Source organism: Chironomus tepperi, unplaced genomic scaffold (genome assembly GCF_022539635.2).
Source record: "Chironomus tepperi strain 1889 unplaced genomic scaffold, CSIRO-AGI_Ctep_v1 contig_445, whole genome shotgun sequence".
NCBI lineage: Eukaryota > Metazoa > Arthropoda > Insecta > Diptera > Chironomidae > Chironomus > Chironomus tepperi.
In genome coordinates, this window is record NW_027226567.1 from 3,156,390 (window position 1) to 3,180,535 (window position 24,146).

General features: G+C 32.3%; 1 protein-coding gene across 5 annotated transcripts in view; it reads left to right on the plus strand.

Annotated features, from left to right (window-relative positions):
* The window catches only part of LOC139098326 (serine-rich adhesin for platelets), a 117,362-nt gene that overhangs the window by 48,753 nt on the left and 44,463 nt on the right, over window positions 1-24,146 (plus strand). For 4 of the 5 annotated variants that reach the window (XM_070650474.1, XM_070650476.1, XM_070650478.1 and 1 more), the window contains one exon: window positions 1,315-4,936. In XM_070650474.1, coding sequence (XP_070506575.1) covers window positions 1,315-4,936 — 3,622 coding nt within the window. The remainder of the gene's footprint in view (window positions 1-1,314; window positions 4,937-24,146) is intronic. The other variant, XM_070650477.1, reaches the window with a different exon arrangement.

A 24,146-nucleotide genomic window follows, 5' to 3' on the forward strand; every position in this document is an offset into this window, starting at 1 on the left:
CATCTGGCACACGAGTTTTGAGTGCTGAAATGGTGCGATTGAACAAGAAGGAATATTAATTATGGAAATTTGTGTGGGGTAGGAAATTGGGGATTGTAAGGTATTTAGAGAAGTTAAGGGTCCTTTGGGTTTGTTTTTAGTGAATTTATTGCATTCATGGTACAATTGTTATCTTTGGTCTAGCTTAGGAGGGTCCATAGCAACATTAGGGTATATTGCAAGCTTATAGGATCTTGTAGAGTGATCCAAGCTTCTAATTTGAAGGATATCCTGCATTTAGACTTCAATGATAGATTGCTAACTTTAATTTCAATGGGTATGACTCAAATATGGATGGATTGTCCAACCAAGTCTCAAATCCGAGAATTCTAAGTCAAATTATAGCTAAAAATCCATAAAACTACTTCCCAACCAGCCAATTCAGTTCCCAATAGCTTAAAATCAATAAAACTCAGCTTCATCATCCATAAAATCCCATCCACAGGAGACTAAACAGCTTATTCTCTTCTTATTTCACATCATTGAGCCCTTTCACAATCTCCGAAAAATCATTCATCACGTATAAATTGACAGTATGACAGCCTGACATACTTACCTCAACAAAATATGCAACAATATTAATCTCATACAATTTTTGTTTACAATAATCACGCTAAAAAACGATGTGTGCGTTGTGCTCCAAATACACTTCACTTTGCATTTTGCCGTATATGAACTTCTCACTCACTCTTTTAGTTAATTTCTGTTGCTTCATCTCACTCACTCACTTTGGGTATTTGGCGTATACATTATAGCAGTGCCCGCGCTTTGCTGTTATTCTCTCTCTCTCTCTCTTTTTTGTTGAAAACATACAGAGTAATGTGAATGAAAGACATTAAACGAGATTGTAGAAATTAAAATCACCATAATTAATTAATTCATTTTTTCGTGCTAACTGAAGCTTGTGTGGATTTATAAGAGTCATTGGTAGCGCGATTTGCTTGGAGTTGGGAGTAATTTGAGGTTTTGTGGGGTTAAATTGAATGGAATTTTAGTAGATTTGTCAATTTTTGGGGTCATTTTGGATTGATTTTTGATGATTAAGCCATAAAGTCATGAAATTTCAAGAATCAGTCATAAATTCCAAAAATTCACGTCATTTAAGAGTCAATTGATCAAAAATTCCGTCAATCTACTTCAAAACAATCCAGTTAATTCCACCTGCTTTCAATAACTACACAATACTTCTTCCTCATTCTATTATCCATCTCTGTCTTTCATTAATCATGTTAGATCACGTAAATAAATTTTTTAATTTCTCTTCCATTTCCACAGGTACCGATTCGATGAATTGGGCGTTGAACTCTTCTCAGACTCTGATCGTCTATCCTATACATCACTTAGTCGCTCATCGTCTCTAATACAATTTGAATCATTAGAGCGACAACTACAGAACGATACACAAATATCGGGATCATCACCGTCAATATACTCATATGAAGGTGCCAATACAAATTGTAATAACGGTACAGTACTTAACAATCAAGAGATTATCGAAAAGTCAGCACCCATAGCCATTAATTTGCCTACAATTAAAATAACAAATCCCCCACCAATAACAGCTGCGACTGTTGTATCGAGTGGTATACAATTTACAAATTCCGATTCTGAGCCATATTCCAGTGGTAGTACAAGTGGAAGTTTCTCAAGTGACGATTGTGAATTACATCAAGTTGAGATAAAACCAAATGATTCATCACTATCATCGTCATCATCATCATCAGCATCGTCTGATAGTAAGTCCAATACACCAATAAGTAAATTAAGTGAGAATAAGAAGCGATCATCGCCTAATTTTCGTGCAAAGAATTCTGTTGATAGTTTAAGTGAAGATTCGGGATATTGCGATATTCGTGATATTCGATCATTGCCCAACGGTGCGTTCTCACTTGATTCTTCATTACCAAATAGTAACGATTTAGAGGACGAGGACGGTAGTGTTATTGAGGAGAAAAGCTTATTAAGCAGTCTTAATCAAATGCGTAATTTGTCATTAAATTCACGAATTCGAAGTCACTCCGAGGATGATGATGATGATGACATATGCTATCATAGTATGGAGAGTCTAAATCGTAAATTTAAATCCCGCAAAATTGAGATGAATATTGAAGATTCTAAGTCGCTCATTTCTGCAGTTACAACTACAACAACGACATCATCACAACGTCGTGAATTAAAAATAGACGGACCGAAAGAGCAACGATTAAACGAACACAACACGATGGTTAAAAATAAGACGGAAAATTCACGGCATTCGTTTGAAATTCAGCGCGAGAAATTCATTTCCATCAGCTCACCGGAGCTCTATGAGAACGGTGACAATTCCAGAAAGGGTGCGCGTTTAAAACTCAAAAGAAATTATCGTCAATCGAGTGATCAATTTCGTGATTTTTGTTCCGTTTCGAGTGTGCCTGAAAATTTAAATTTAATATCAATAGATCGTGAAAATTCCTGGCCAGACATCACATGTGATACAGTCGCGAGTAAAAACGTTAATCTATTTGATTTAAATTACGGTCCGAGTTCGGTTACGAGTCGACAAAAGGTCGATATATCAGCAAGTTGTGCTAATTTGACCTTGTTAAATTATTCTGACGATCAATCAGTTGATTTTTGTTATGATTCTCACAAATTGATGCCAATAAGTCGCACAAAAACATCAACAATGAGTAAAATGCCACCACCGCCAATGTATAACAGTGATGATGAGGAAGAAGACGATTTTATAGCAACATATCGTAGTAAGGAGCTTACGTCATTACTTGAAGAGATATCAGCACATTTTAATAAGAATTTATCAATATTAAATGATCGTGAGGCTTCCTATGAACCACAGACTGATGTTAGAGATGATATAAGTAAAATTAATAGCATTAAAAATGGTGATGAGATGAGATTAGAAGCACCAAAACCACCGCCACGAGCGCGTACACAAATTAAGACAAGTCCAAATCATTCAGCGACAACGAAAAAGTCAACATTCGATCAAGATCCAACAAATCTTAAAACAACATATACACAAAGTCTTGAAAAATGTAATTTTAATGTTGATGAACCAATTAATGTTTATAGTTCACGTCAAAATATCTACCTGCCGGATATAAATGATACATCAAAATCTGATGACCTGCAATCACCCGTACATAAGCGAAACTTTGTATCAAGTACGCCCAATTTGAATTATTTTGATTTTGAAATGCGTCACGTACAGCATTATAGTTCAATAGACAATACAGCATTAAGTGTCGATCATCTTGATCCATTATTTGGTACAAATGATGAGAATCGATGTACATCAATGAAGGAAATTCCATCATCACATTCACGTGCTAGTTCAACAGGAATTTTAGCATCACATTCTACGGGCGGCTCACGTAGTGGATTATCAGTGAGTTTCTGTCCAATTGTTAGTGAAATAAGTTGGCAAATTAGCCATGACGATGATGAAGAAGAATTTTCTGATGATGTCGATATGGATCCATCAGCTGGCGATAATTTTAGGGGAAATCGTAATGATTCACTCGTTAACTACTATAATAATGAAGAAAATCATACTGATGATGATGACGATGATGATGATGAGGAAGATTTTGATGATTTTCGTGCGGTCGGCACGTCAACAACATTAATACCACAAAATGTTTCTGTAAAAACACATGATGATCATGTTGATACAACACCAATACATGTAAACAACGTACAACATCAACACAATCATGAAAACAATGATGAAAAACAATCGATCATTGAAAATAAAGCATCAACACATGTAGACAATGAAACAATGGAACATTCAACAAATGTTGAATTAAATAAATCGCTCATCAGTCATAAAATGCTCGTTGAGACGCAAACACCAAGTGAAAAATTAATTACGGCTGAATGTCAATCAGCTGGTGTTGTTGAAATGGATACAAAAAATACTGGACAATCTCTCACGACAGTTCCGCAAAAAATTGTCAATGAGAAAACAAATAAAAGTTCAAAATCCAAAAAATCAATTTTCTCGCGTATTTCGTCCGGTTTTCGTTTCTCATTTCGCGGTAAAAAGAATAAGAAAATTGTTAGTGACGGTGTCGTACATTATCCAGTCGAAACAAATAATAATAGTGATGCTAATAAACAGCATTTCCTACCACCACCCCAACAGCCTCAACAAAGTGTTGATAATAAAGTATGTACAAATGTCAATGGCGATTTTGTTTATATTCCGCTAACAAATTCAAATGATAATGTGAGACTTTTCAATTCACAGAATGATAAATTAGCATCAGATTTACATCAAAAGTTGCAAAATAATAACAACAACAACAACAATAATAATAATGTTGAGGTGGTAATAACATCGCCAGATGCTGCTGTCATATCAGTTGATCGTCAATCGCGTCCGATGAACAAGCAACAGCGTGAATCACCACCGAGAATAAATCAGGTAATGGGTAAACCACCATTGCCGAAGCAACCACCCCGTATTGTCGGTACGACAACAAAACGACCTAATGCGCAGGCACCGAGAGCATCTTCTACACCACGAGAATACGAGGATGGTGAATTTTATCAACAGAACATGATTGGCAATGGACTGAAGCAGCAGTATTATACGGATCGTGCCAGAACAATGGATAGTGGACATAAAATCGGTTTAATTGAAACAAATTTAGATACGGATGAGACAATAATAAATGGCAAGACACAAAGTCTTATGGAATTGGGAATTGGGCAAAATAATAATGGAAATCGTAGTGGATTAATGAATCGTATTGTGGGTATGGGTGGTGTACAAGTGATGCAAAATGTTGATACAAATATTAATAATTGTGGCAATAATAGTGAACGTGGTAGACCACACAAAAGTATGGAATTCTTATTGGATAAAGAGAATCATCACATTATACTGGTGAGTGTCTGAATATTTTTTATTTTATATTATTATTCTCATGTTGAGCCATGAAATGTCTTGAATACTTAAAAAGGGGTAATCGATTTAACGTTGAAAGTAAAAGTTCAGATGATGCAGACTTTATCCTTTTTGATAATATTTAGTTCCCTACATACATGATAATGCTCATTTTCTTTGGGAGATATTCGCATTACTGATAAAAGTGAAAGGATGAAAATGTTTAGAAACTTTCAAGCGAAAGGTTTTTAAGATAATTGTGATGTGATAAGGAAGTGAATTTTTTTGTGTGGAAGTTAGTTGGAACTAGAAGATAATCTAGACTTATCTAGATTCAATTAAAATTTACAAAAATTATGAAAATTGAGAAAAAATGACATCATTGACATTGGATTAAAAGTCATTTTCTCATGAATTCTCCATATCGCTACTTTGTGAATTGATTTAACCTACAAAAACACATCAAACGAAATATAAACCATTAAATTCTCAAACAAAAATCCGGAGCAAACAAGTGTGCGAAAATTTCAACTCAATTCACAAATTCCAAGTGCATAAAAAATTACTTTAAAGATTCTCATTCATAACAATAACAAACCACCACAAAGACATGACAAAGTCAAACAAAAGCGTGTAGAAAAGTAAATTCCTTTACTCATCCTCATCCTTATGAATGCAGTAAAGCAAGCGTAACACTACATGCGGCAGATGACAAAAAAGAAATTCCTATATATGCCCTTTTTTTTCCTTATTTCCATGGTAAATGCACACACGTCCCCATACGTTATAAGAATTTATTTATGTCCTATCTTATGTTGTATATGTCTAAGTATACATGTACTGTGTATTGAGCCAATAAAAATAAGAAGTTTTTCTCCGTTCCTCTATTTTTGTGATATATGTGTCTCATGTGGATATGAATACATGACAAGGAGGTAAATAAGATAAAGGGAAACTTTAAAATTCCTTTTGTGAATATGTGTGTGTGTGTGTGCGTAACGACATAATATTCATTTCCGAATTTTTATTATATCCTGTTGATGTATTTAGGATGTTCCCACCTGTGATGTATCTTTTAATAATTTTTCTATGTGTGTATTTTATTTCTTCAAATGTAAATACAATTTTGATGTTTCCTGACATAAAAAAAGACTAGAGAGAGACTAGATGTAGGCACTTCATTCATCATCTAGTGGATCATGATTTCATCAGTATTCTAAAAATAACTGAACTATTGCGTATATATGTAGACTTGTAGCTCAATCAATCGGTACTCATTGTAATTGAGAATTTCTCATAAAATAAAAGATTCACATCCTATATACATATCCACAGCTGTTATCCCAGTTTTTCTTGCTATTTACTTAAGACTTTTTTTCCTATTATTTATTTAATATTGAATGAGAATCATTTGATTCGAAATAGAAACAGACGGAAATTGTCGAGTCTGAAGTCATCCAATATTGCAATTAAATTGTCATTTATGTATCTACAGAAAATCTACACTGACTGAGTGTGTGAAATTTGAGATGTTTTTAAGTTACAATTTCATATATTATTTTTAGCGACAAATGCATGTCAAATTGAGTGCAAAAAATTGTTCGTTGTGAATTTCATTTTCGTGTGCTATATATAGAGGAAGTTAGACATTATATTCAGATTGTCTGGATGATTGAGATTGTGGGTTTTTGTGATGGCCGGATTAATTGGGGATTTTTAGAGTGGAAAGATTGATACGAGTTGAGTGAAAATTTAATGGATTTTGAGGTTATAACGTGAGTTAATTGTTGCAAAAATTGGGGATTTTTGGCCTACTTAATTGCTGTGTTTTGAATGTGGATCTTGATGTGCAGCTCTAGGGTATCTAAGCTTCAAAATACTACAAATAAAAAGCTAATGACTTGAAACTCGAGTAATTTAAAATTAAGAATCAATCAAGTAGCACAATCGATCAAAAATCCGGCAATAATGGCTGACGTGACTATGACTTGGTGCCGGACGTATACTAGAGCCCAGTCAGCCTGTTGCCAGAATTTTAATTGAACAGCTGACTTGTGTTATTCGAGAATTTGATATTTTTGATTAAAAATTAGGTTGTGTCCAATTTTCAGACCTTCAGCCTTGAGCAAACTATTAGCCACACCCGAAAACTGCAAACCTTTTTGTCCGAACCCCATTAAATTTGAATTAAGAAACTTTCCCAACTTCAAAATTTCCAAAAAATTCTAGAATTTTCAAATAAGAATCTGATTGCTCAAAGGCTTAACAGGCAGGTTTTATGAGAAGGATATACCATTGAATATCAATCGACTGTTATTGCTTCCATGAATAATTTTACATAAACACACTGAATAAATCTGATTCTTATTGGATATTCTAACTCGAATATTACCAGATTATGCTTTGATTCTCATTTTATTATTGTTTAAAACTGGAGGCGCCTTTAAGATTCAACAAGGAATAATTTATTGTTATCCAGATGCGTCTAATACACAAAACTTAAGGTTTATCTAATGTTGATAAAGTTTTAAATTCCCCCTCCGAACAAGATTGATACCTCGATATGTCGAGTTTCATGTCAATTTGGACATAAAAAGAAGAATTTTGATAAAAAAAAATATATAAAGCATGTCATAAACTTTTTACGGTACTCAGGTGAATAAATGTTGTTCTTACTACAAAATAAATATTTTTATTTAAAAAATGCGATAAGAATTCACAAAATATCCATAATCGGAATTTCAATTTCATCTGATCGATCAACATTAGCAACAACAACAACTGACTATGCATGCCCAACCATAGAAGGTCAATAAACGTTTTTTTGCTATGTTTGTCAATGAGACTGCATAAATGTAGAGCCAAAAATACATAGAGAGACTAAACTAAAATAAAAATCTGCCTTATTGAACTAGTTCATTGAGCTGGGAGTAATTATAAATTTATATCATATCGAAAATCAATCAGGCATGATTCATTCCTGAATTTGTGTTATTTATGGTAGACCAGAGGTGGGGAACCTTTGGTTTTTTGGGCCAAACCTGAATTTTAAGCTGTAAACGAGTCTATACACAATGTATGGATTACGGTTCATACCACACTAATGTCTCGCAGCACACAGGTTGCCCACAACTGTATTAGACATTCTATATGTCCCCCAGATTCCCTTGATCTTTATAGACATGAACAAATAATATCTTTTAATATTATTATTTCCTGGGTCGACATTTGACTTCAATTTCTTGTGCTTATTGAGCCGAAAATGTATGAAAAGCACATTGAGTCGCTGTTATCTAATCTTTTTATGCTTTCATTCTATTATTGAAAAAAAATATTATGAAATTTTAAAATGCTTATCAATATTTTATTTTATGGATTTAACCTGACTGAATGGAGAAATTAGACATTTAAAGACGGTGAATTTGGTTTGAGATTTGATTTGATTTTTATGGAATTGTGAAAGGTGAAATTAAAGAAATCAATATTGGTAATTGAAGTAGTCAAATAATTAGTTAATTGATCAAATCTATTAAATCAAATATTTTATAGTTTCTAATTCTTTGTGAGATTTTAGAGACTTTCTTAATTTTTGGAGTGTAATTTAGAAATTTTATTGGTTTTATTGCTAGATTCAATTAAATTGATATTTCCGCAAAATTTTTACTACACTTAGATTGAGTCTATTTGTTTGGATGTTGTGTAATGTTATAATACGAGCTGTGGTTACCTTAAGCACTTAATATTCAGTATTCCTTCTTGTTACAAACGGTTACAAACTATATGAGTCCATTTTATACTATTTTAAGGTTTTGTGGTAGCTAAGCTACTTAAAATATGTGAATCGGTGCTCAAATACAGCTCATCGGGGCCAGTATTGACTATAACATCAGCTCCTTTAGAGTTCTTAGCTGCACGCTAGGACAAAAGTCATTTTCCGCCTTTAAAATGCTTCAAAAATATCAATTATGGTTTTGCTATGATTCTTCGTCATCAACACAATATTAAGCAGTATCTTGGCGAGTGTATCGTGCCACTTGGAAGTTAGACTAAGAAACTATAAAGATAATAAGGTATTAAGCAGTTTTATCTCTTTAAACACTCTTCATCAGTATCATCATCAAATTATCATCTCAATCCAAATTAAAATTCTTCATCAATCCCATTTAAATTTCATTACAAAAAGTAATAGAACACCCAATTTGGCTACCTAATTCATTAACGACCCCACATCCACGCAAATCCATTTAAACTAAAATTAAACAACCTGACAGTGAACACGGTGTAATGACTAACCCATAAACGTAATGACATTAAAACCGTTCCAAAAAAATGAAAACACGGTCAATGTACAGATGATAAAAGGTCAAATAATTTGAATATAGCTAATGGGCTCATCCAGTTACAATTTTGGTGTAATTTGACCGTAATTCTATTTCTGGATCCTCATTTGTTTGGCTTCAGATGCTCACATTGAATTGAAATAAATTTGTCATAATTTTTGGGTATTTTTATCCTATCCAATCTAATTATGTCAACTCTTTCCTTATCTTTAATCATCAGCATCGTACCCAAGATGGAATCTAGTCTTCAAGGACTCGTCTAGTCACCGAAAAGATATACTTTAATTAGTTTCCTCTTTAATCTCCTTCTTTTCATTTCCCTCGCAGCACAAAACTCATTAAAGACTAAATATATCTGTGGACGAGTAAAAATTTCATTTTGAGGAGGGTAAAAATGTGTTAAAAAAAAGTTTCACCATCTTTACTTCCACCGAAAAAAAAAAAAAACAAAAGGCTGAATTAGAGGAGTAATAAAATGTTAAAATTTACTGTCATGGGTACGATACATGAGGCTGGGTTGTCACGTAATATTCTCTATATATGGTAATTAATACTATAATAAAGATAATGTATGTAAAAGATTATGATCTTGGTTAAATTTTGCGGAAATAATCTTTAAGTACGGTACTTGAAGTCTTTTCTTCTCTCATCCATAAATTTTGCTGCCTTCTTAGGGAAACGAGACATGACAAATCAGCTTTCTGACTCTTTATGCTATCATACGCAATTATTATGTACATTTTCAGTACGTTCGTGTGCCTTTTTTTACTTTCTGGTGGGAGCTTTATTTATATTTCATATTGTTGATGTTTTTGCGTCACTTGTGAAGGAAATTGTACTGCACAGAGGATACTTTGACGTCATTGATGTGATGAAGTGCTTTGGCTTTTTGATGTTGGTTGTGGAGATACCTTTTGGGATAAAAATATTTGCTTGCTTTAATGGAATTGTTTTGCTTCTTTTGATGCAAGAGGTTTGCTTCTTTTGAAGAAAAAGGTTTGCTTCTTTTGATACAAATGTTTGCTTCTTTTGATTCAAATTGTTTGCTTCTTTTGATGCAAATTGTTTGCTTCTTTTGATGCAAAGATCTGCCTCTTTTGATGCAAAAAATTAAAATTCTATTTTTCTAAATATATCTAAAATCTCTAAAACATTTCATCATCATTCACATCATTCTCAATTCCCAGTACTTAAAATAAGTACTTGACATAAGTTGTTTCTCTGTCTTGTTTAGTCAAAACACAGCTCGCAGCTAGTTTCAATAATAAGAGTCTAATTCAATAAACTTTTCAAGAAAACACAAAAATAAATTTTTCAATTGTAGAATTTCTAAAAGAGCAAACTCAAAAGTGGAATTCTGAAAAGGTCAGGAAGAAGCTTAAGCTTCCAAAAGTAAAAATTTATTTCCACTTTTTATTACAATTCTAATGCTTAAGGATTAACACAACGATTTACAACATTTTTCCAGTCTAGGAAAATTTATTCATTCGTATTTGTGGGTGAGAGATGAGTGAATTGTATCATGGTTGATTCATGAATTCTGTTTCTAAAAATAAGAACGACAACACAGAGAGAGTCGAAAGAAATAATTTCTTCTTCATCCGCTTGCTTCTTCCTTCCCTTTTTTTTGTGAGGGTTAAGAAGAAAACATAAAATTTTATTGTTTACAAAAGAAAATTCCAATGATGATCCGTGATGAAGGAGTTCCTTATGATGGATTTGATGGGATTTTGTGCTGAGATATTGAGATCCATTATGTCAGTGATGAGCAACTTGTGTGGCATGATAGACTAGTGCATCTAATATTAGAAAATGCCATGAACCTCATGACCCAAGCTGTGTAGTAGCAAAAAATTGAAGAATTTTTAGTTTCTAGGCAAGTCATTGAACCTTTGCTAGACTTTTGAGTTGTTTACGCTAGCTTTAAAGTCAAAAATCCTCAAAATTTCTCAAAAACTTCAAGTTTACCTCCAAAATACCAACAATTCTGACGAAAAATTCCCTACCAGCACCCAAAAACGGAAAGCATAAGTACAAAAAAAAATGATTAAAGTATCGCTCGATTGAGTTCACTGCTCATCGCCCCCCTTTGTTCCATACAGCACGAACAAAGAAAGAACACAAAGTGAGATGTTTCCTAAAAAAAAATAAAAAGTTGAACCTTCATTGCTTCTGCTGAATGATGAAGTTATGAAGGGTAAAAAGAGAATAATAAAAAAAAAAAATGAACAGCAAATTTCATTAGAGCATGAATAAACTACAAAAAGTCGCATCAACACATGGCACAAGCTATATATCTATATTTGTAAATCTAAAACGATGTCAATCTCTCAACATGTTGACGAATAGGAACTGAAAACTGACTTCTTCTTTTGTGTGTCAGCTGACAGAGAATCTGCTAATAATTACAGTACAATTTTCTGTGTGTTTTTCTCTGTTTAATTACATTGTTGAAAAATGAAAATGAAGATGACATGGATTTTATTTCTTTAAATATTCATTAAGTTGGTCTTTTGGGGTCAGCTGCGACTTAATTAATTCAAAAAAAAATTAAATTTTTGAACTTTTGATCTTTTGAGAATTTGAAGTTTTTTCTTTGGGTTGTTTGAGTTTTGTGGTTTATGGATTGAGGGGGAATGTGGAAGTATTTTGTTTGGAGATTGAGGTTCTTTTGGACATTTGAGATGTGAGTGATGGGGGAAGATGTAGATTGTGTTTGAAAATAGTCAAATTGATGTCAAAATTTGGCAGTTTTATGAAGAATTTCCAATTTTTGATCAAAAGTTCTTCAAATTTCGTAAGTTTGGATGACATGAATTTCTAGTTTCTTGACAGCCATTGAGACACAGACATGAGCTATGGATGCAACACAGAGTTCGTCTACTGTCAATTCCACTGCCTATCAAGGCTTAACCCTCAAAAACTCTCAAAATTGATCAAAATTCTCAAATATCACCCAAAACAAGGTTCATTCACCTCCCAAAATCAATCCATAATCCACCAAACTTTCTCCAATATACCCTCTCATATCCCCCATTACTCAACGAAACTCCAATTATATTAACATACAAAAACAGAACAAAAGACGATGAAATAAAAAAGACAAGAAGGAAATTAATTTATTTCAATTCCTCGTGAACACGTTCTCGAATTTAACCAAAGTTCCATACATTATTGTTGTTTTGTTACTCGCTGCGATGAGGTCAAAACTGAAAAACACACTTTAACATTCTGTTAACGTTTTCTCCATTGTTGGTGTATTATGAGCATTGACACAATTTATTTCCTCACGCGCATAAATTTTTTCTTTTCTTCTCCTAAGTGAAATTGAAATTGATAAGAATCAGGGCAGTATCTAGTTGGGAGGACTGAATTTATGGACCTTGCTGTATGTCCCTGGATACATGGTTGATCAGAACATATCTCATTTTTTATGTTCGACGGTTGGATTTGTGTAGATTGGGCTATTTATGCTAGGGAGCCATTCAGTTGCTGTGTATCGCTCTTATGGAGACGTAGAGAAGGTTAGGAGGGTCATTTGCAACTTATAGGATTGTGGAGCATTTGTTCACGTCCCCTAAAAAGTCAATATCCCCACCATACCTATATGGAACTCTTCACATTAAAATTTATAAATAAAACATGTGAAAATATATCTCCTTACTGTTTTTATCGTAATTTCATTCAGCTATTCAGTAAATTAAATTTTTTTTTCTTCCATCTCAGTTTACAATGTTGTTATTGCTGATTCTCACAATGATATTTAAATGCGCTTATAAGATCCATTTCATCCTTACTTTTTTATTATCGCAATAAAATGAGTGTTATTTCGTTCTGTTGTTGTCCCCATAGGCAAATTTTATGGAAATTTCTTTTTTGACACAGATTTGAGAGGGAAAAAGCAGGTTCAATATGCAAGATTCTCATGGCAAATATCCCTAATAGGCACTAGAGAGGTTGCTGACCTTGAATATACTAGATGAGCATGCTCGTGAGCGCTTCTCACAGCTTACTCAGCTCTTGAGAGCACTGCTAGGGAACACGACCTGCAAACTGAATTTTCAATTCAATCTACCCTTCAGCAGCCACAAAATTCAATCCAAAATCCATAAAATTGACTAAAAAATTCCACCTAAGGGCAGTAATCACCTAAATTCAAATGACCTTTTGTGTGGCTTCTGATTAAGCTTAAAAACAGCCAAAAAAAACCTTCACCGCATGTCTATTCCACTGTCATGGGAAGCACTACTGATATCATTTGACCTTCTTTATGCTTTAGCATTTTTATGAATTTATTCAACGACACAGCGTAAAATGTAAATTGTCAAATATTCAACGATGGCTGACGATGAATGAAATTGAAGAATAAAATACATAAAAAAAATAGTTGATACTTTAAAATTCTATTGTATATGCGTGCGAGTGATAGCTTCGGTTTGATGAGCGAAATTTTCAATTGGATTAATTTACCGTTACTCGACTTCAATTTAGTATTTTTTTTTTTTTTTTGTGTATGTTTTTCTTCTTCATTCTTTTCTGGTGTTTTGTTGCGCATAAAATGCATGCATTAAGAATCATTTCAATCATCATCAATTTAGAATATGTTCTTTAACGAGCAGTAAATAGTACTCGAATTCATAAAAATTATTTCATTATTCATGAATTTCTTAAGAGTTTCGGAGAATAATAAGAAGCCGGAAAGTATATCATATGCATATTCTTGCTGATTATTTGAATTACTTTGTCAACAATAATATTAATTTTGAGAATGTGAGTCAGTGAGTTTGAACGATGGAAGCGCTTCTTTGATGGTTAATGATGTGAAATTGAGTTAATTATTAATTTAAATAAATTTGAAAGAAGTTGAAGAATTCATAGTTTTAGTTGAAAGTTTAACGATTTTTTGGAATTTTAATCTTTCGTTCAGTTAATGTTCAGTTGCAGATCTAAAGATTTTCTAAAATTTGAAGTTTCGTTGAATTTTTGAAGATTTTTGAAATTTGTACGATTAATTATAGATTTTACGATTTTTGACATTTTAAATCATTCGTCAAAAATTTAACGATTTTTGACTTTTGAATCTTTCAATAAAATTCTAACGAACTTTATAAATTTGAATTATTCCGTCAAAAATATAACAGACTTTTAAAATTTGAATTCTTTTGTCAAAAATCCCAAAAATCTGCAAAATCACTCAAACCTGAAATTTTTTCCCACCTCAAAAAGTATTTATCAAAATTAATCATTTAAAATGCCAAACATCGATAACCATTCAACTGATAACTTATCACTGAAACAGCAAAAACCTGAATGCAACAATTTCATGGTCAAGAGGTTGTTTGTTTACAAAAAATTTATGAGCAATACAAACTCAAAAACCAGTTTCTAATCTCTTTTTAACCTCTGAATGTGTCATCAATCTTGATTATGTCATCGACATCATCAGCTGATGCGACAAAACGAAGCATTGAGAATCGACAAAAAGAACTGGGACTGAACAAATTATTTCTGTGTAAAGCAATTGAGTATGAAATAAAATCAGAAGTAATTTCACAAATACAGTCACACATCCTCGTCGTTATTGAATTAAATTGTATTTTAATTAATATATTTTAACTCAAAAAATCATTACTTGATGACAAAAATATGAGAATGACATCAGAATTATCGCGAAAAAAGAGGAATATTTTTTCTATGAGATACTTCGGATGACTGCTTTTTATATTATATGCACAACAGAACCTCACGAGTTGAAAAACTTTTATTTCGTGTATATTTATAACATTACTGTTCATAAAAGTCGTGCGGAAATGGAACTGTACTAAATATTGTAGGTCAGTGGTGGGCAACTTATGTGATGCGGTGCAAAAGTGTGATGAGTGACTTATGTGTCGCGTTACACTAGTGTGGTAGACAATCTATGGGCCATGACACACTAGTGTGATGGGCTACTTATGTGACGCAACACACTAGTGTGGTGGACAACTTATGTGACGCAACACACTAGTGTGGTTGACAACTTATGTGTTGTGGCACACTAGTGTGGTTGGCATCTTATGTGTCGTGACACACTAGTGTGATGAACAACCTATGTGTTCCGGCACTGTGATGGGCAACTTATGGGCCGCATCACACTAGTGTTGTGGTACACCAGTGTGGTTGGCAAACTACTTGTCACCAATTTGTGACGCAGCACACAGGTTGCCCACAACTGTAATACTTAAAAGAATATTAATGATGAAGGGGACATCAAACATGAGCGCATTACTGGCACAATTACAATGCCTAACTCATTTCTATCTCTTCACACTCGTGCTTTCATTGCCATTAAACTTTATAATCACTTTTATAATTCATTTACAATGCCAATAACGTGATACTTTCGTTGTTTGAGGCGTAAAATTGAATCGCAAATTAAAATGTTTAATAGGCAGTTATGAGCATAGTTTTGATAACTAGTTGGAAATTCTTTAGTGGGAGAAAATTATTTGTTTGTTTTTTCGACTTTATGTTTACACGATGTGGGAAAATTTGCTGTTTTTTTGATATTTTGTTGATTATCAAAACAAAGGCTTGATGCCCTTCGAATTTTTCATAATTTTTTGGGAAGTTTTAAATATAAAATTGTATGAAAATATCGATAATTTTATGAGTGGTTACAGGCATTTTATAATAAAGTTTAAAACAATTAAGCCTTATCATGAGTAAACTCTAATATTGACCAAAATAACCATAAAAAAGTTATTTATAGAATTTCTGAGGTATATGCTTCATAATATGAGGTTTTGTTATTGATAATGAATTGTATTGTAAACATGGGAACGGCTTCAGATTCTGGTGGAAGTTAGAAATGGCATTGAAGTAATATAATCTGATGATATAGGTTCTACATACCTTTCAAATAGGATTTTTGGATTGTGGGAACACATTGTATCGCTGGAACAATTTATCATTGATTCATTATTGTAGGTCAAGGTCAAATCTTGAATTTTGGCAACCTTACGATTGATTATGCTTTACTGGCCATGTAATATGGCCAAAATAGGCATTTATGTAGATCTTTAAATTTTTTGATTCTGGTGTACATGCTGGAGCATACCGGAGGCCTGGGCATCTAAAATGTAAGAAATTAAGACCTACAAATCTTGACTGTATCCTAGTAAACAGCCTTTATGGCGCGGTTGAGACACTTTTACGTTCTTTTGAAGTTTTGCAATCGACATTGTAGCGATAACTTACCATTGCGACTACGTTATGCTGCTAGGGAGAGATGCCAATGTCAATGACAAATATCACGTTTCTTCTACAAATCTGCAAGCTACAGAACACCAGATAGCATTTATTGAAAATCAAATAGAACATAGATTCACAGCTTAATTCTTGTTCAAGTGAACTTGTCTGAATAAATTGTAAATTTACATAGTTATTCAAACAATTTTGAATACTTCTCACTCTACATTAAACTTACTAAACTGATTGAATATGCAATGTTTCCACAAACTCAAACTTTCATATAAAAACTTGTTCATACCTCAATCCACAAAACTAAATTTCAATTCCAAACACAGAATGACAAACTTCTAGAGACACCTTAAATTTTTACAAACCTTTTTCTGCTATTTTTACTCGACTATTTGCCAAGTAATTCATCTTATCTATTCTACTTCCTAGTATAGTACTCAATGTTCCTAGTTTACTTTATTGATTTACGGCACATGCCCTTAAGCTAACCATCTTCTCTTTTTTAAAAGATAATGTCAAAAAGCAAGCAAAAAAAGTTTATTTTTTTGTTCTTTATCACAAAACTTTAATGACAGTTTGCTTAGTTCCATCGCATCAGTCTCATCAACGCCTTTTGGTAATCCATCAACATTTTTTACAGTAATTTCAGTTTAATTAGATGATGACTTTAAAGAGAAGATTAGATTTTGGATATGTTCAGCACACACATATGTGCTCGGTACTGTTTGTGGTAAATTACTTCCATTTTGGATGAAACAATAAAACAATTTTTACCGTTTTATTTTCATTTCTATTTCTAAATGCTGCTTAATAAGCTATTTTTAATGTATTTTTTTTCTTCTGTTGTGTCTGTAAACAAAGGAAAATGAAAAAGTCGTTGTCTTTTTAAAGGTCTAATGATGATGAATAGTCAATGATATTTATGAATCTATGAAGATGTTTAAAGAAAGTTTTTACTTTTTTTTATGTATAAATCATGACTGAAATAAAATCGTTATCAAGATGAAGGTTGGTAAGATAATTGTATTATAAGAAAAATACTTTTATTTCCTTTTTTGTAAGTTGCTGTCCCGATCAGCACATTTTTTCATGGTAGTCGAATTGCGGCAATATCCAGTCATCTGAGTATCAATTTTTATGGCAATTAACATGGAAATGGCCACACCCGATCGGAAAAAATTATTCATGGCAGTCGAGTGGTTGTCATATGAAGTCTAAAAGATGTTTTTCATGGTGACTGCCTTTAAAATTGTCAATTGGACGCTATATGACATCCATATGAAGTCCTAGAAGCAATTTTCATGCTAAATGCTTCGAAAATTGCCACTTGGACGCTTTGTGGCAACTATTTTAAGTCCAAGTGACAAATTTCATGTTAATTTCCATGAAAATCGTCACTTCGACGCCATACAGCGACCACGAGACTACCATGAACAAATTCTGCTGATCGGCCATGACAGTAAAGACTTAAAACCCCTGTACCACGACTGTTCTTTTTCAATCCTATCTAAAAATAAATTTAATTACCTTTCGGAACTCGCCGACGATTTCTTTTACAGCGCTTGGAAAAGAGCTTTTAAATCCATTAAGATTAAAAGTAAATGAGGAAGCTGTGAATGAAAGATTGATAAAGCAAGCAATGTTTTACAGTTGATACAGCTGATGTTAATGGTGAGAGTACTTTAAGAGGTTTTGTGGATGATGTCATTTTTGGAAGGATTGGATGATAGTGGGGAATTGGGGGAGGTTATGGTGCTTTTGAAGCGCCGAGGCAGAGAAAGACTCTGTTTTAGCCAACTTTGAAACTGTGGCGACAAATTGTTCTGTGCCTGGAAAAGAACTTTAGTACTAATATTAAATAAATGACAGATTTATAGTCAGTAGCCTTTCTTTTGCATGACCACATTTAACTACACATGACTCAATATACCTTCAATACAAAAATGAATCATTTTCTCGCATTTTCTCCAACTCTTCTACCTAAAATGTCTAAAAATGGATACAAAATTTTCAAAAAAATCTATAAAAATTGCACAAAAAAAAATTGACAAAGGAAGTTCTCACAGTGTGAGCAATCCAACGTATAAATAGCATTTACCCACTCGCAAAATACAATTTACGCCATTCTCATTTTCATCTCGGCTGAGTCTTGCTATTGACCTAGTCAATGCCATCTTCTACAATTCAATCCTAATTTGTACATTCACTCAAATTCAAATAATACCCACAATATCAATCAATAATTCATTATTTAAAGCACTTGCATCTTAAACTTTTTTATATGGAAATAAATCACATCCACTTTAAGTCAAATAAACACTTTAATCAGCTAACTGGCTCGTGTGGATAATTAAAATAGCTCAAATCTCTTTTAAGACATAAATTCACACGCTATGAGTTTTTAATATTTTTTTTTTTTGAATGTTTTGCTTGTTTGTTTTGGATGTACGCATATTTTTTTGATGATTTGGAATGTGAAACGTTTGAAAAAATTTACACCAAAGTGTATTTTAATGATGAATTCTGAGAATTTTTTAATGTGAAATTTTCAAATTCGATGAGTCAGGATTGATGAAATTAGGATGTATTGAGGTTGATATTGATTTGATTGAGATGTAATTAGGGTTTTGGATTTGGATTTCTGAGTATGTTGATGTGTCCACCTGAACAGCACAAGATGTTCGCTTGGGCCTCGCTACGAATCATGACTGCTGATATCGACCCATTTCTACAGCAAAAAATAGGATTAATTGGATTATGACGCCCGGGTCAAGATCAGACATAATCTTAAAAATCGTAAAAAATTGTGATCAACCTTGTTGGTGGCCTTTACTCAAAATTAGTATTTTTAAAAGTATTTCTGATCATCCAGCAAAATTTTAGAAGCAGATCTAATAGTTCAATAACATTAGCTCTTGACTGTAGTTCTTGTACTTTAAACTTCATGATTTAATCTTCAAAACTATCATTCATGACTAATCTTCATGCAAATTCCCAAATGCTAATCTATCAAATCAACCAGAAACCACCATAACCTCAATTCTACTTCCTCTTAACCTCATAACTTCCTATATTTACTTAAAAGTCAGCGCAAAAAAATTCATTTTGCAAATTAACTCAAATCTGTCAATAAACAATTACTTAAATGGAAGCGAATCAGGCTTAAAAATAGAAAGGTTTACCCGCAGTAATCTCATTAAAAAGATTAAAATGTCATGATGGCGCACACGAAAATATCAATTAGGTAATTTAGTTAATAATTTTATGTCTGTAAAAGGAATTAGTTGATATCATAATTTGTGAAGCTTTACAGATTGTCTAATTAGCATTTTTTTGGTATTTGCATGTCTGTTGGGAATTTCTTGTTGGAACTATTTTTAGATTGTAGACATTTGGATGTCAAATGATGTGTTTTTTGAGCTATTGTTATGTTTTATGTCTCAAATCCTGACAATAATTGAATTAAATATTAACATGAAGTATAATTGAGCTTGGAAATCCATTTGCCTTCCGCTACACATCCCATAACATCCTAACAATCCCAACTAGACTTGCTTGAGGATACCCAAGTCTATTCAACTTAATGCATAATTGAAATGTCATTTACATGCAGCCAATCCTCTTATAGTTCAGTCTGTAAAGTTTTTTTTTATTTCTTTTGTCAAAACTTTTCTCCATTTTTTTCTGATTTTCTTCTCATCACCCACATGCATGCTTAATATCCTCTGGAACAAAAACTAAGAAAATTTCAAAAACTCATTTAATTTTAAAATGAAAAGTAAAGAATCATAAAGACTCAAAGTATGCCAAATGAAGCAATTATGAGTAAGACTGTATGTACGTGTGTGTATGTTACATTTTCCAGAGAATTTGCTAAATTATTCAGACAATATTTGTTTTACGAGAGGGAAAATTTTAAATATTTTAAAATGTGCCAAAAGATTGGAACTGTAAGATGCTTTAAGATGTTTTGTTTGTAAGCTTGTACATCATCATCTTAGGGATTTAGATCGATTTAAAATTTTGTTGAAGATATTTAAATTTTGTGTTGATAGAGTTCTGTGAACAAGTTTTTGTAGAATTTTTTTTTGAGGGCGTTGAACGAAAAATTGAAGGTTTTTACTTGTTTTATTACATGTTTTAGCATGTTGTGATTTGCTGTATATTAAATGGGTTATTATTTTATTCAAACGAGTTGTTTTAACTGTTGTTTTGGGATTAACTTAGTTATTATCACTATTGTTAGGTAGTTTTGTTTATATTCTGTGAAGTTTTTATAAAATTTTCGTAAGGTTTGCTCAGTTTTGAGCAACTTTTCTAGTTTTTGACAAAGTTGACTCAATTTTTGAGCGATTTTGCTCACTTTTGAGCTACTTTGTTCATTTTTTGAGCAATTTTGATTATTATTGAGCTATTTTTTTTTTCACTTTTGAGCAACTTCACTCATTTTTGAGCAATTTTTCTCATTATTGAGCAATTTTTATAATATTTGAGCAATTTGCCCACATTTTATGGATGAATTTGCTCACTTTTTGATAAATTGTTGCTCAATTAAGCCTCAAAGCCATTATTGAGTTTCTTAAAACATACAAACATCGAATAACAGTTCTCAATAACTTAATTAGCACCACAATGATTCTTAATAATCAAAAATATTATCCGCATCATGCATGAATAGATTTAAATAATAGACTTAGACAAACTCGTGAATGGAATTGTAACTAGTCGAATAAAAATTTAGAGGATTGGCTTTGTTTGCTAAAAAATTCGTGATCAACGGTTTTCTGCAAATTTAAAGAATTTATAAATTGTTCTGCAAAATAAAATTCCTTTAAATTTATTTCCTATTTTTACCACAACTTAAAGTAAATATCATGATGTATATCCACAACATATCATACTGCAAATGAGATATAATCTCGATGATCTCTCTCAATGACCTCTTCACGTTGTCGTAAGTAGCTTTTTAAAGAAAAAGAAATATGGAATCTGATGTAGTGGCTCATGTGCTTGTAACTTATATGCTGTTGATGCTCCAAATGTTTCATTTTGTGCTGTATATTAAATATGCTGTTTATTTATTGGATGAGGCACTGATTAATGCTGACATGGAATTTTTTATGATGATTTATTAAGAGTTGGATGTTAAAAAGTTGTGGAAGTCCAGTTATGGAGTGTATTAAGGTAGAAACTGGAATTTGATGTAGTTGGTCTCCAAAGCCAGCATCAATTCATCAAATTTCAAATAAATTTTAGAATAATTTTGAAGTTTATCAATAAAAATTCCTTCATAATCAATTTTCCACTCATGAAAATTAAGCCTCAAATTTCACACATCAATTCAACCATCCGAAAGTAAATTTCTTTTCCAAATATCTAAAAGATCATGACGAATCTCCTAACAAGAAGACATAAAATCCGTAAAAATTTAATTTGCCTTCGGTTATTTCATATCTTCAACTTATTTTATTTAGCAATTTCTTTGTCTTACTTACTTTATACTGTAAAGCATGGATAATAAAAAGTAAAAGCTTTCAAACTCATTATCATCAGCACTTTAGAATGTGAATTAAAAAGATCTGGTGAGAGGAATAACTTGAGGAAGTAAGCAGACGCTTTGCTTCTTATTTTCATATCAAATTTACCAAAATAAAAATAATTTAATTAAAATTAAAATGTAATTAGGCGCCAGAGACTCCAAAAAATCTTTATTTAATTTAAATCTTATTTTAAAATTTCAACAGAATCAGTTACTGAATTTACGGGTTCAAGCACATCAGCAATAACAATAGCAACATATATTGTGTACTATGAAACACATGTTATTTAACTTTTTCCGGTTTTAATGAGTTTAACAGAAAAATCAGAAAAAGAAATTTCTTTGTTTTGTTTTTTTTTCTGTGTTGTTTCTTGTTTGACCGAGAATTGGAGCGCATGGAGAGAAATAAATTTTAATGTGGCAATAAATTAATGAATTTTTTGGGATAGACATAGGAGATGAGTTGGGAAATTTAAGGTTTTTGAGTAATATGAAGAGGGATTTTGGGATTCACGATTTATTAAGTGCTATTTTTCTGTGGTTTTGTAGGAAAAAATATGGGTATATAGAGTTTAAATATGGATTTTAAGAGGATTTGTCAGCTTTATATGACACAGTTGTATAAAAAAACAATGCTTGCCACTTTTTTGCACGACATTACATGCAAATTAATTTAGTTTAATCTGTTATTATTGAAAAAATCAAGAAAAACTTTCCGAAGTGGCGAAAAATTCCGCCATTTTAAATCTTAATTTGAATTTTAAAAAACCGTTAAATTAGATGTCCAATAACAAAACATTACCCGCAGTGCAGTCTCCCACAAGATAAAATTCCAATTCTTTTTTATGAGAAATTGAGCATTGAAAAGAAATATTTCAACATAATGTATGTGTACATAAAGTGAATGTTTGTTTACATTTCAATGATTATTGTTCTCGCTCGTACTTCAAAGTCAAGACAAGAAAACAAAAAAAGAAGAGAAATTTTTCTTGAGAAAATAAAAATGTGATAACAAACACATGCATTACGTCATCTGGTTGATCTATAAAGAAGGAAGAAGAAGAAGAACTAAATTTCTCATGTAATATGCAAAAGGATATGAAAAGGAGGAATGCGTGTGAGAATTTAAGACATACACACATAAACTCTCTTACTCACTTCATAAACAACCGAAAGAATGTAATCGTATATACCATCGCATCTAGTCATTCGAATCTTTCTGGGAAATGTCGTAATCTTAATGCAAACATGATTTATGCTTTCATGGTATATTTCTCATTTCACAAACAAAAAAATGACTCAAATATATGATGGATATGGGTAAATAGATGAAATTAAATGAGTTATAAAGTCATAGTTGTTGAATGGAGCGCATTTTGGTGTTTTGGGCAGAGTTGAGATGCTAAGACTGACTTTTGAGGTTTTGCCTTTGCCTCTGGTAACTGCTAGCTGCCAAAAAATCAATAACAAACCCAAAACTCAGTCTAATCCTTCAATCGTCACTTCTGACTATAGGAATTCGCTAGACCTGTCAATCACTTGTCAATCTCAAAGTCGTTGAGTGCTTATGCATAAATCTGCTGTTTCATAGCCTTATAATTAATGACCTAGAGTAAAATTTTCATTTACCCAAAATGATAGCATATACATGCCAATGCCTACATTTCAATTTATGCTGCGTATTCAAATGAATTTAAGGAAAGTCAAATGATCTCTTTCTGGATTATTTCACGTCGCATTTGACTTCATCTCGTATGACGAAAAAAAAATTTGAACTTCAAAGAATAGAAATTTGAATAGAAATGCAAATTACCTGACATTACTATGTAATGAGCGACCTATTTCTTGTTGTTGTTCCATATCTTACTGTAAACATTCGACGACAGCTGATTTGAAATGCAAAACCGCATGGGGAGATAGTGAAAGAAAGTTCACGATCTTGTTGACAGGAGGTAAACTGGAAATGTTCATGATTTATTGTCTTTTTTTTTGTCTTGCCTTGTTAATAGCTTGTCATCATGGGAAACGTTTTTTTTTTTTGGTAAATTGTCTCTTGGCATCATGCCGATATATATTTTATAGTTTGTTG